The sequence below is a fragment of the Gymnodraco acuticeps genome, unplaced genomic scaffold (assembly GCF_902827175.1).
Source record: "Gymnodraco acuticeps unplaced genomic scaffold, fGymAcu1.1, whole genome shotgun sequence".
Classification (NCBI taxonomy): Eukaryota; Metazoa; Chordata; class Actinopteri; order Perciformes; family Bathydraconidae; genus Gymnodraco; species Gymnodraco acuticeps.
Window position 1 is genome coordinate 698,741 of NW_022992357.1, and position 13,755 is coordinate 712,495.

The window sequence follows — 13,755 nt, forward strand, 5'->3', positions numbered from 1 at the left end:
CTGATATTCAGACTTAGCCAGCGAGACAGTTTAAGGCCTCTGTGCATTGTTTTGGATTTGCAGGTGTAAATAGCGCTGTCAGCAGATGTCACATTAATATGATGTCTTGTTTTTGGCTTTTCCAAAAGCTCATGTTGATGTTTCTGTTGCAGATATCACTGTTGGAGCTTTTATGTCAGACAGCGTGGTGTTGCTGAGGTGAGTGACTCATTCTCTCTGATTTATTTCTACTTCTGAGTTGTTTTAATGTCCAGGCTTTCCCACACTGCGTTCTTGTGTTGGTCAATGTGGTTGTAGGACCCGGCCTGTCATTACGGTGGATGTCTCCATCTTCCTGCCTGTCTCCATCAACATATCGGTGCCCCAGTGCCACGAAGGCCACCAGAATAACCAGCACCTAAACTGCTTCAATGTCACCGTCTGCATGCTCTTCAGGGGGAGACAGCTGCCCGGACAGATAGGTGAGGACAAATCCTGACAAGAGATGTACATAAAAGTTGTCATTCTACATTAAAATGGAATAAAATACCTCTGACTGAAACAAAAACATAAACCAAAGAGTAGCCTAGCTAAAAAGAGAACAGTTTAAAAAAAAGATCTACCATGGAGGAGGAGAATGAACAATACCTAGACTTGTTTTCTTTAAAAGTAAGAAAAAACAACACCAGCCAACACCTCTAAACATAGTAATTCATATATTGTACTAATTTTTTGTATCCATAAAAGCAGCAATATAAGCGCTACAAGCTGTGATTCTTTACTGTAAGTCGTTGTGTTGCTTGGCATCCAGGCAAAAAGTTAAAGTAGCTTTCTTGAGTTTCTTAACTTTGTTTTGAATTTTGAGAAGAATCCAAAAGCAATAGTCTGATGTGTGATTGGTGTTGATCACATGGAGTATATTTTGGTTGTTTAGTGAAATCCAAGCTCTTTGAACTTTTGGTGGTCATTCAAATGGGGAACATTTGTAAACACGACAATGTTGAGCAATTCTCCCCATTTCTAGGACTTGGTCGGTTTGGTAAGCCTTTAGCCTGTCTGTGTGTTTGTCTGAAAGTTTAACTTGTACTTGGGTGCGGTGCCTGTTAAGCGCTGAGGTGTAGTCCTGTCCTAGTGTTTGGGTGTGGTCATTTACGTGCCCCCAGGGGAGCAGGAGCCTTGTCGTTACATAATGACTACGTCCTGGCTCCCAGCAATAAGGCCTCTCTGTTTAGCCGTCTGGCGAACATCATGGAAAGTGCAGCACTATGTGTTTGGTGACTCCCTTAATGAAACCTTCCTTTGCCTCCTCTGGGGTGAGCTCATGGCGTAGTCTCTGTTGGAGGGAGGAAACAGTAGGCTTTGGTCCGACTGGAGTGTGTTGCCACCCTTCCCGCTGTTTTATCACCTGTGACACCCTCTTGATGCGATTACTACAGACTGAGGCTGATTCATTCAGAGAAACAGGTTTGACCAGAGGCCCATATATGGTTTCCTCAGGAAGTGTTGGTAATGTTTGCTTCATGCTTATGATTTCTTAATTTAAAATAGATTTGAAGTGGTTTTGTGTCTCAGTCACTAAGGCCAGGGGGGGAACCAGCATAAATGTTGTAACTGAAATGTTTTCCTTCACAGTAATAGTTCCCCACCAGCTGGAAAATGAATCCTTGTTAATTGTTAAATATTGGCTGTTTTTATGTATGAATCAGAATCCGATGAAGACATATTTTAGTTGGTCCCATAAATAATAGATCTCAAAGCCAGTGCTAAATGAGTGTTAATGAAGCAAACCTAAATCTTTCATTACATCTACTAACTGTTTACATTTCTCAACTTGGAACAAAGGTCTCTAAAGTTATATCAGATAATTTGACCAAGAAATGTCAAACATTTTTTTATCTTATACATACATATCCATACTCGATCATTTATTTTCCCCATGTTTGATGGAAGTCACCACAAAACCAAACGATTTTCTCAAGATTATCTCTCCTCAAAGAACTATCGCCAACAGTATTTCTATCTCCTCTCAGAGTTGCTGTATAACTTGACAGCTGATGTGGATAAGCGACAGAAGAGCCAGCCTTCCCGGGTCTTCTTCACTCAGAGCGGATCTCAGATCAGCCAGATGAGCCAGCAGCTCAGCTTGGACATCAACAGGGAGGAGTGCCAGCGCTACACTGCCTACGTTAAGGTAAGAGTGGATTTTCTGGTCTTAGCACTGGCTGTGTTTTTTTAAGGTTTCCATGTGCTGCTCATGTCCTCAGCTGATCTCTCTGCTGATTTCACACAACCTCAGGCACTCTGACCCTGCGATGTTGATGTGTGGTACAAGTTATTTACTTATGTGGTTTGTTATTATTACTTATCTTTGTATGTGGCTATTGGTTGGAGAGAAAAATATCTTGCGGTTCCAGCTGAAGTGTTTGATGACTTGTGGAAAATTAACGTCAAGTTAAATTAAAGGGCGTCACATATCTGATGTGTGAACAGTGACTGCTACAGGCTACGGATCAGCAGCTTCCGCTGTCACCCCGCTGGGTGAGGTCAAAGGTAACAGGCAGGCGCTTGAAGGTTCGTGGAACCACGCTGCTCAAGTGTTAGTCTGCAGAAACTGACAGAAACAGGAAACAAAGTCTCCTTTGTCATCGCATAGTCCCTCTATTGTGTTCCTCTGCCATGTATCCACAGAGAGGGTCCTCGTCCTCAGGGCACCATCCATGTTTCACCTCCTCTAATGTAGAGGCCGTCCGCGGGCCTGTACATTTCACTGGCATTCTTAACTTTGCTCTCCAGGCGCTTTCACCGTGGGAGGCTGAGCTGCTGACCGAGGGGGGGCTGTCATTACCACGCCTGCCTCTCTTTCTTCAACCCTTCAGACTGTAATGAGGGCATAGCACACAGAGCATTTGCAGCAATAATCACTTTTCATGTGTCGCAACATGCACATTACAGTTATCAAGGTTAACTCAATGCAAATGGTATGTGTTTATCCAGGCTTTTCAGTTAACCTGGATAGAAGTTGACATTTTAATGTAATTTCAACTTCTCCGTCTGAAGTTTTAACGTGCAAAACAGTAACAGAAGGGTAAGTCACATAAAGTAGTATTTCTGCCCAAAGTAAATCAGACATTTCAACACTTGAAACAAACATCTTAAGGTCTGTGGGCGGGTGAGTGAATTATCACCCAGGAGTTCGTAGCTGCCACATATCTGTGGCATCTCTCTAGCTGTGAGATAAACACACTTTACGTGCAGTTCATCAGGCTAGATTTTATTTCGTATTTTGCAGCTGAAGGTACTTATGTTGCTAGATGAAATAACACTCTGATGTTGTTACAGGAAAAGTTCATTTTTAGGGACATTTTGGGAACCATTGTTGTGGATTTACTACAGGTTATTTTCGGGACCTTTTCTTGGCCAGGTGCTGTAATTGAAAGACTTCAACTCGTCTTTTTTTCCGTTAAACTTTGCTACTGTTTGAGCGTACAGCAGATAATGTGTTGATTAGTGGCCTTTAAATGTGCTGCTCATAAAAGGATATTTTTTCACCTTTGAACAAAACCTATATCCTGGCTCCAGTTTATTAAAGGTTATGAGAATTGTATTGACCCACTCCTGTAACTCTCAGCAACAACTGTTTTGTGAAGTGTGTTTCCGAAAATTTCAATACAACAGTTGACAGACACATTAAGTCTTTCGTCTGTAGGAGTATTTGGATTGGCTTTGTTAAGGTGTGAAATGCAGCCCGGCTGCCACTCTACCAGCATGGATTATTATTTTTCCTCTATATGTGGCCACAAACTCCACCTGCGCAGCAGCTCAAAGAAGAAGTGAGTTACCCAAAGCTGGAAAGCCACACAGGATGGTGAAGGTGTGGTGCACAAATTACAACTTCAGCAAACTGTTTAGAGTCTAAAGGACCTAAGATAAGAGTCAAAAGTAAAGGGGACAGACATTACACCTAGCATGATAACTGTCTGTCATGAGCCTCCATCATCATGTTTCTCAAGAATCACCATAATCAGAGGTGATCTGGCTCTGCTCTGATGGCTCTAGTCTGCCTGACCAATCGCATCATTTATCTTCCTCATGTGTCTGCCCACATGAGCCAGTCCTCCCATTCCCCAGAAGAGGTATGCTAATGGCAACCAGCTGGTTATACGGCTGCATCCTCACCCCGCCCCACCCTTCTCCCAGCTAAAACACACAGGAAGGCACAGGGCTGAGGCTGGCGTCACAGCAGGGTGCTGCCTGGGCTGCTGTTGTGTCAACTGGAGCTGCATGCTGGCGCTGCTGATGGAAAACCTGCGTTAGGGTTGATTGCTCAAGTCCTGATACATGTGGGGCCGCTGGAAGCAGGCCATGAGCTATTCTGAGCCACTCTCACGTTTTTAACTGCCCTGACCATCTGTCGACCCCATGTGTTGACTTTATAAATAATACAAACAATTCTAAAAGCACCTCAGTTAACGGCTAAACTTAATAATGCGCTGGTAAAGTTGTGTTTGTTCTACTGTACCATTTTCACCATCTGAAGTCAAGTAAATCATGCAGTGTTGAAAACAATAGGGCACAACTGGAGTTATTTGGAGACTACATAGTACAGAAGCTAATAGTTCACTTTCTTTTTTCAAAAGTAATTCCTTTCAGTCTTTCATGTTGATCATTTTAAGCATGATTTGATTGGCATCGACGAACAGCATACCAGCAGCCCTCCAGATGGTCTTTGTTTGGTTCTTTTTAGCTAAATAAACTTCATGCAGGCTTTTTCTTGAGTTGTACCTCACATTTAGGAAGGGAAAACAGTTCCTCGCAGTGATGACTGATGAATGATTAGTGTGTGGATGACCAGAGGTGCTGTGTGCGTGAGACGGCAATGAGTCATTTTACGAGAAAACCACCGACTTTACGCAGGAATTCCTCAGTTTGCTGCATTGCATTAAGTAATTTTAAACAATTGGTATGTTATCCTTCTGCGGTATCGTAGTGTCTCGAGTTGTAGTAAAATAGCTTGAAGGCATTTGAGTATTATTTAAGTGCAACATGATGAGGAATTTTTCTTTAGTAAAGTGGCATCGAGGACAGAAAACTGGAGCAGTGCAAATGTATGAAGCAGTTTTACACATGTAATGATCAAGTGATGATTATTTGGACAGACATGAATGTAAACTTCAACCGGTTGGCAGAGGCTTACAACGAGTAACTGACTGTAACCCTAGTTGATCTAGTATGATGCCAAATACACTAGTTGTTGTAGGGATGGCAAGATGAAAAGTCAACAGGGCAGCCATGAAGACACTTTACTTTGTACTGCGACACTGGTGAATCTGTGAGGCTGTACTGAGAAATACCAGAGGATAACCAAAGTCATGAGAATACAGGATCTGGGAACCCTGAATCGCTGGGTTAATTTGAAGCCAATCCATCCAAAATGTGTTGATGTATTTCAATCTGGACATGTGTTGTGGATTGATTGGTATTACCATTTATAGAGCCACACATCCAGCATGGAAGAAAGCAGGAGAGTATACATTTAATAACAAAAGTATTTGATTACGTTCTGTTCATTGTTTATGAATGTATTCATGCTTTATCTTAAGTGAAGGACATCACTGACCCTAAGTAGACCCTGCAAGTGTAATATCAACATTACATTTTGACATGTCTTGCTATAAACTATAAAGCATTCATTCTTCATTGTGTCAAGTTCTATTTACTCAGAGGCTGGGTTTTACTGATCACTTGGTCGTGATTTATTGCTTATTGCTGTCTTAGTAAACACATTTTAACTTTGTAAGCTGTCCTGCACTGTTTCTACGATCCATACAACGGCATGTTTACATCTTTGGCAGTTTATCCATCGTCATATAGGCTACATGTTTTCAATCCAGCATTCCCATCACTGTGCAATGCACGTGAGTCTTGAAATCATGCCAAGAGCCAAGTCCATTTGTGGTCATGAGTGGTATTGTGTAGCTCTTTAGATGCAGTCTCCAAGGAGGAGCTAACATAGGCATTTAAAGCCGTGCCTGTAACAGTTGTCTGTTTAATTTAGCTTGTAAAGTATCCTTCTCACTTTCCCTCCCTGCTTTCCCTGGCCTATATTCAATGTTCCCTATATCTCATGTCCTCCCTAACATATGTTCAGCACCACCAGAGTATTTAAAGGTCTAACAAACTGTATTGTGGGGTTGCTGCTGTTAGTAGGGCAAATGCAGGCTAAACATCTATCCGTCAAAGCTAAACGCACTTAGGCCATCACAAGGGAAACTAGAGACGTGTTGGATTTGAGCAAAACAATGAATGAGATTATCGGACTGGGTAGATGGACTGATGATGGACTATGAAGTTACGGAAGTAATCATTACCTCGCCTGATTTAATTAAAGGGAGATAATGTTTTAACGTGTGTCTGCTTGTTCTCATCATACTGCACCTCATTAAGAACTCATTTGGTAGAAAGGTCCATCGTTGACATGCTCAATTTTGTTAGAAAATAAAGCCAAGAAGACATCATCAAACATAATTCAGCTTTACAGGTTTTCGTTCTAGTGTTTCTTATCAGGTTCAATTTAACCTCTGCCTGTGTTAATTGACTCGCTAAAGAGTCTGCGTTAGAATTGAAATGATTTTCCAATCAATTTTTGTAGTTCATTCGCAACAACTTTGATAATCGTTCAGACAATTTTTTGAGCAATAGTTTTTGAAAATGTGAAGGTCTTTCTGTTTTCAATTTTCTAGATCTAGACATTTTCTAGATCGATTGAACTTAATGAACTTTCTTCTTGCTTCACCTTGCTGGTTATAGTGCCGGACAGTAAATGTGGTTTTCAAGACCTACAGTAGGAGGCTTGGAAGTGTTTGGGTCACACAAAAGTAACTGAGAGACTGTGTCTGCTACACTTTTCTGTGATTGACAACTGTACTGTGTTATGCACTGAAATCCACTAATCTGTTCCTCCAAAGAAGTCAAAGCAAATGTGAACCATTATTCATGCCAACGGTTTGACCTAAGTCTGCTCTCCAAAGACAAACAGGAAACCCTGCAGAGTAAAGTTAAGCAGTCACTGCATCCCAAAGTATCTCCAGTAAGACAAAGTCCCAGAGCCTCAACACTGTCTGGCACGTGGGAACCCAGAGTGGGGACGCTGCCACACTGCCGGCTTTGTTAGCCTCTTTACAGGTCGACAGAAATGTGCAATTCCCTTGATGCTGTTCCCCTGGTTTCATTTACCTCAAGCCAAGAGAGCTGATACAATGAAAGTATATAGCAGGAAGGTAATCATATCCAGCTGTCTTCTATTACACATGGCAGCAAGTCTATTTATAAAGGATATGATGAAAAAAAAGTTAAATATACGATCAGTGTATTGCGTTAATACATTGGGTGGAAAATGTCATAGACACTGTCACATGAACGGGTTTAGCTGAATGCTTTGTCTGCAAGTATTAGCGCTAATACCATGTACTGGACACTAAAGAGGAGCTTTCAGGTTAATTTTAGCTCGGGGTAATATTTTGGTCAGGATTTCCCTACATGGTCGTGCCAGAGTGAACATTAAACAGTTCTTCTACGGGCTTGCTTAGGGAGTGCACAGCCAACAGGCTTTTGTTTCAGTAAAACACATTTCTCATGAAACTCCTCTCATTCGACGTGCTCTGTGTCGTTGCCATAGTAAATCCATCCTTGTTACTCATGACAAGAATGACCAGAGGTTGTACAAATGTGATGATCTGTTGATATTGGCAGCTTAGGATGCTGGGCAAAATGTTTCTGCAGTCTTTTTGGCAGCGCTACTGCCACATGATGCCCCCACAAGGAAGCGTAATGGGTGGCCAAGTCTGACCACAATGAAGGAGTTTCTCCTGCCATGTTTCCCGCTTCCACTGCAGAGGAAACAAGTTTGGGAGTTCAGTGTGTGCCGGTTTGATCAGAAAGCCCTCTCAAAAAGATCTCAAAACCAGGATGAGACAGAAGGCTGTGATCTTGGCATTGTCAAGGCGCTTCCTTAACAACCTGGAGGCGTCCCTGTTATAATTTCCCCCTACTTGACCCATTTGTTAATATTAGTGTATATTCCTGATGTGATGGCGTCAACATCAAAATCTTCTTCCTGTGTAAAGGGTCAAGGTCCGCCACATGTTCACAAGACATTTGTTTACGTCCGGCGGGGACTGTAAACTGCCTTCATCAGGTGGATTTGATAAATGAGTGTTCGGATGCTGCAGTTTGATCAGAGCTTTGTTTAAAAAAGAATGGCGCTGACAATAACAGAGATGCAAAAGTGCCACAGATTTCGTGCGTAGTGACGAAATCTTCGGCAGGAAGCATCTGGAGACCTCCTCTATCACCAGGATGGAACAGAGTCAAACACACGCAAACACACTGAACTCCAGTTTTAGAACGGCACACGTTGAGCCTCTCCTCCCTGCTCGTAAATCTGCTATCAGAAATGAGTTATCTCCTGAGAGATACACATTCATGTAAGAAATAGCATGCATAGTAGTATTGTTTTAAATGCCACTAGGTGATGCAATTATCAGCAACTGTGAACTTTTCTAAGGAATCTTAATGTGCTTCCTATTAATTGCATAACAAAGCAGATAACGAGTTTCCTGTTTATGGAAAGAAAGTGTATCAGAATGTTGAGTTTATCCCTCAGAGAGCGGAAGTTTCAGATGCTTGTTGTTGTTTCTAAACAAAAAACAAATATCGGAGATACTTATCTGATGCTTCTCATTATAATAATAGGAATACAAGTTGTAAAACACTGCCTGTCCGAAATCACTCATATGGTACTAAGTGCACTATATTTAACCTGTGCCGTTCAATTTGAGTAAAAAAGGGAGTTATTTAGACATGGCTATTATCTTAATCGACTGCATTCTTCCCTTTTTTCTTGTTCTTATTTTTAGTTGTAATAGTATTATTCCCATTAATGTCTAACACACAATATGGCCTTAAGTAGTGACTGAAGCCGCCTTGTTTCTACTTAATTTCCAGTTCTCAAGACCCAAAGCTGCTTCCTTAAAAGGATCTCATCTGGATTCTTCTTTTTTTAACGCACTAGGTTTGTTTTGCTTCCTAGGAGGGCCGTACATGTGTCCTTGTGGTGCCTCCAAACTGGTCAGTCAGGTTACAATAGAGATCATGGAGGGGTTCAAAGTAAAACGGCATGACGATGATGGGTGCCCCAGGTTGAGAATTTGGGGAATGAAGAGGTTATAACGCAGAACCTGTTAGACTAATTTCCCTTTAGTTCTGCTCCTGTTGCTGCTAGATTTCCACAGCTCAACTTTATGACTTTGGGGTCACTTTAAGAGTGCAAAGCTCTAAAATGAGATGTAGTAATGATACTGAAAATAGCACAGAAACAAATAATGTGTTAAAGACGGCACAATGTGGGAGCTGAGTGAGGAGGAATTGAGATATGAGCGAACACATCTGTGTATTTATAAGCTGCTGGCAGGATTTCAGAACCAGATATTAAACACTAATTCAGCTTCATTTAGCATTGGCGCTAAATCAATTTGTTGTTGATGGAGTGTAGTAAAAAATAACACGCTGATAAATTTGGTATGTTTGAGCAGTAAACCTATTCCATCTGCCAATTTCCACTGGGGGAAGTGAGGCACCTTTCTCTCCTCCTTTATAAATCCCAGCTGTGGTTTTAACTGTCCTGGGGTCAAATGTTGAATGCCTTCTTCATGATGCATGCGAGGCCATAAAAGTTTCCTGTAATTTGTGTTTACGTGAACCTTGTTTTAAAAAGCAATAAATTCAATACACTTGGATTCTCCAGTGCATAAGAAATGCTTATCTGTGCTCTGGGGATCTTTACTGAGGGGAGTCGTTACACTGAAAGTCTAAAGCAAAGAGGTGTGTTTTGAGGGAAAGGTTGATGTGTGAGACAAGGATTTTGGAAAGCCTTTACTGTAGTATGTAATTGTGTTATTGGGTGTTCTTGCGTGCATGCTGAGCAACACAAATAACAGTTTTTAGTTCTGTATTCGTGACGAGGCCTCATCTTTGACAGTACAGATGGTAGATGCTTCCTGTCAGTTAAGTCAAGTTTTCCGGGAGGAAATACATGCTCGCTCATGGGACAGATTCCAAAACACAGCCCTTTCAGCTTGCTAAAGATTACAGTACCGATGATTTATTATTTTCACTGAAAGCCTAAAAATGTAGTTTTTGAAAATGTACAGCTGATCAGTTATTTCCTTTCAAATGTTCGTTACACATGGTTAAAGTATATTAAGGGTTACATTTAAAGGGAATTCCTATTCAGGAACTATTTCAACTGATGATCATTGATGATGAACGAATGGGAAAAAGTTTGAAATAATTAGATAGGAGACTGCATGATCACGTGACAGACTCACACTTTCATTATCCTTAGCTACCCATTGACAAATGTCAGTCAGATATTAGGGGATTTGATTGTTGTGTGTAGAAGTTTATCAATTTCAATGTTCAATGAATGGACTTCTTACTCCTAATAACCATACGTGTACAAACAATTGTTTTTATTTTGAACTCAATTAGCTTTATGAGCGACAGTATCCCCAGAGAAGTTCTCACAATATAGTGTGCTAGACACAATGTAAAATGAACTCTGCCATTCCCTCGATGTTGGTCAGTTGGATTTGTTTCTGTGCACAATGTGTTTTCAACAGCTTTTGCAGTGTCTGATTTATCAGGTTGGTGCGTGAAGCTGGATGGACATCTAAGAATCACTGCCCGTCAGATATCAGACATTTTGAATTATTTTCCAGTAGTTGGAATAAACATGGCCCATGTCGAATGGGAACAGTTTCAAAGGCATACTGCACATTTTTAGAGGAATATCTTGGTTTTGGACAGGCTGAGTGCATTAATACTTGGCACATTTTCTTTGTTGACTCATTTCTTTCTTTAACCAGACGGGTAATAAAGAACATGATTGGCTTCACTGATTCATTTCGATGGTACGGAACACACATTTTTGGAGTTTTTGAATGACAAAGGGGGTCGCTTGTTGTGAAATAGTGATTTTTACCTTGTTGCTTAGCTGCCAGGCTGCAACTTTGCTATTTTAGTTCACTCTAATGGCCCTTATAGGGTTATTTTTGGCTGTAGCAGGCATTCTTTTCTTATATCCCAATGTACACTATCGGACACACCAGACAAAAGACAGACAAAGTTAGCGGCTTCATGGCGAACATAGTGTAGCCTTTAGCAGTATATTTCCCTTATGAGTTGGTGGAGACCAAAAGTAGAGCTAAAAAGAATCAGGAACTTACATTCAACAGAAAAAGGACTCCAAATGAATGTAAGTGTTCTTTTTAACTGCTCGGTGTGTAAATAAGCAACTGTTTGCTCACAAGTTTACAGCCTGCAACTTTAGTGTTATGGTTCGCTTTCACTCCTCTCATCAGTGTTGTTTGAGGCAGCTGTTTTCAGTGAAAAGGCTGATAAACTGACTCTCTGCCACATGGCCAGCACCAAACAACAGACAAGAGCATTCAGCAGGTATACAGCCAGATATTTCCCTCAAATAAAGCTAATAAAAGAGTGAATAGTGGACTTACTTTAACCAGGTGGTGTCACCTCGACGTGTAAATAAGCAGCTATTAGCAAACAATAACCTTCATTAGGTGATAATGTGTCAGAGATGGGCTTATATTCTGCTGCCCCAAAATCTCCACAAATAAGATCTCATTATACTGAAATAAGACCTGAAACATGACAAGAACACATATCAAAAATACAATCATACTTATATCAATATACAAGAAGTAGAAAAACCACCTCATTTGAAATGGCAAGCAATAAAGGCACACTTTCTGGGGCGCAGGAAATGAACAATCATGGCACAGTTAAAAAAACAACAACAGGAAAAGCACTGTAGAAAATCACTATTTTTGTGGCAGCTGTACTCATTCTTACTAAGAGGTCCTTGAAAATGTCCTTGAAGGAAGTTATTTACATTTTTTTAAGAAATATGATGACACTGGTATCCGCAGTGTGAACTGAGGAGCTGCTCTTGGGGATTATTAGGATGTAAAGGCCAGTTTGTCTATCAGTGAAATGTCAGCAAGGAGGGGATCAAACCATAATGAAATATGTTAAACATGTGTGAGCCCTTGGATTTCTTAATAACTGTGTTATCTATTGTGGTATATTAATAGAGATAGCAGTTTTTAGACGTTTTTAGAAGCAAAGGAGTCAAAGCAGGTTCACACTTTGATATTTCTGCCGTGACACGTGACCAGAAAGATTTAGGACCAGGAAGATCGTTTTCACAGACAGAATAAAGCTGTTTCTACCGGACAGCTCCAAAAAGGTTTCTAGCTAAAACAATTGGACTACACTCTTTCCTACTCCCGCACAATTTGTCTTCCTAGGCCCCTTAACATCTGCTAACCTATTCTGAGCCGAGTCGTAGTTCGACCCGTAGTCAATGCAGCAGAGCGTAACAAATGAAAAAAACGTCAGCAATCGTCTCACTTCTTCAAGTCTTTGTTTTCGAGGACAAACTGAGATAAGCTGTCTAAGTGCATGTGTGCCATGTGCTGCAGACCTCACTGTAAATACTTTCAATTTCAAGTCGCCTCCTTGTGCCTCACACACACGTAACCCCGACCTTTGACAGGCTGAATTCATTCATCACTTAGCTAAAAAGCTTTTTCCGTTCAAACCCCAATTCCCTGGCGAGTAGTCCTTGAATTAAATGGCCTCAACCTGCGAGTCATCCAAACATCCATTGTCCTAAAAAGGAGTGTTGTGTTGAATTTCCCTCACAAGTTAGTAAAGACTTCCCAAGACAGGGCTTAATGCTATATGCTTATTTAGGCAATGGTTTGGCTGGAGAGTGGAGCTCTTGTGTGTTTCAGCCAAGCATGAGGCGTTTAAACAGAGGATCAGAGACTTTTGCAGCCTGACGTCATCCTCCCCGCACCCACCATGGTGGAGCGGCTCAGTGAGCGTGCACGGGCAGTTTGCCATCTTGTTGATCAGATTAACATGTGAGAATCAAAGCTTGCAACACTAAAGTATAAAGTACAGCTCACCTAGGGTTCAGGGGGACACCATAAATGATTAAGTCAGATAAATGCATGCAGAAGCAGTGTTTATGCTCTCAAAAATATGCAAAGTATGAAGGTGTAAGAAAGAGCAAGTCAGGCAGAAATGAAGGGAAAATATGGAGAGTATGGTGGGAGTTATGCTCTGCCATACTAAATAAATGGGTCCTGAGTGTGAACATAAACACTGAGATAATGTATTGGCAGAAACCTTGTTCCACAGAGGGGAGGGTGTTGTAGGTGAAGGTTTGAATCCCAGTTGTTTTCTTTCAAAACATGCAACATGCTGTCCTCCATCCTGCAAGCAAGTAGAGGAATATGCATACAGACGGGAAAACTCTGTATCAAGTGTGTCATAAAAGATTGCAACCGCTTTAACATGCAGATTATTCATCCTACAGTTGAGATTTAACAGTTTCCAAAATGCGGTGGGATCTGCTGGAAAACTGTTGCTTCCTGCTGAGTTAGCTGGCATCTCTGAAGAATGACTGGAACTATTAAAAAGTAGTTTTGTCCACAGGATGATGAGAGGGTTTGGATTATTTTAAGTGGCCGTGCAGGAAATTTACCTTTTTTTTATTGGCAGTACTTTCCTCTCAGAGGATACTCCAAGAAGAACAAGAACACTTAATTTAGTTTCTCTCCACTATGTGTGAGATCTAAAACTCCCTGCTGTAGAAGACAGGCAGGAAAACACGCCCCAAACATG

The 13,755-nt window shown here is 41.2% G+C and overlaps 1 protein-coding gene across 1 annotated transcript in view; it reads left to right on the plus strand.

Moving 5' to 3' along the window:
- Positions 1 to 13,755, plus strand: part of itga9 (integrin, alpha 9) — a 49,510-nt gene that overhangs the window by 12,743 nt on the left and 23,012 nt on the right. Inside the window, exons 13-15 of the mRNA XM_034209657.1 lie at positions 153 to 198; positions 298 to 461; positions 2,010 to 2,170. Of these exons, the coding sequence (XP_034065548.1) occupies positions 153 to 198; positions 298 to 461; positions 2,010 to 2,170 (371 nt within the window). The remainder of the gene's footprint in view (positions 1 to 152; positions 199 to 297; positions 462 to 2,009; positions 2,171 to 13,755) is intronic.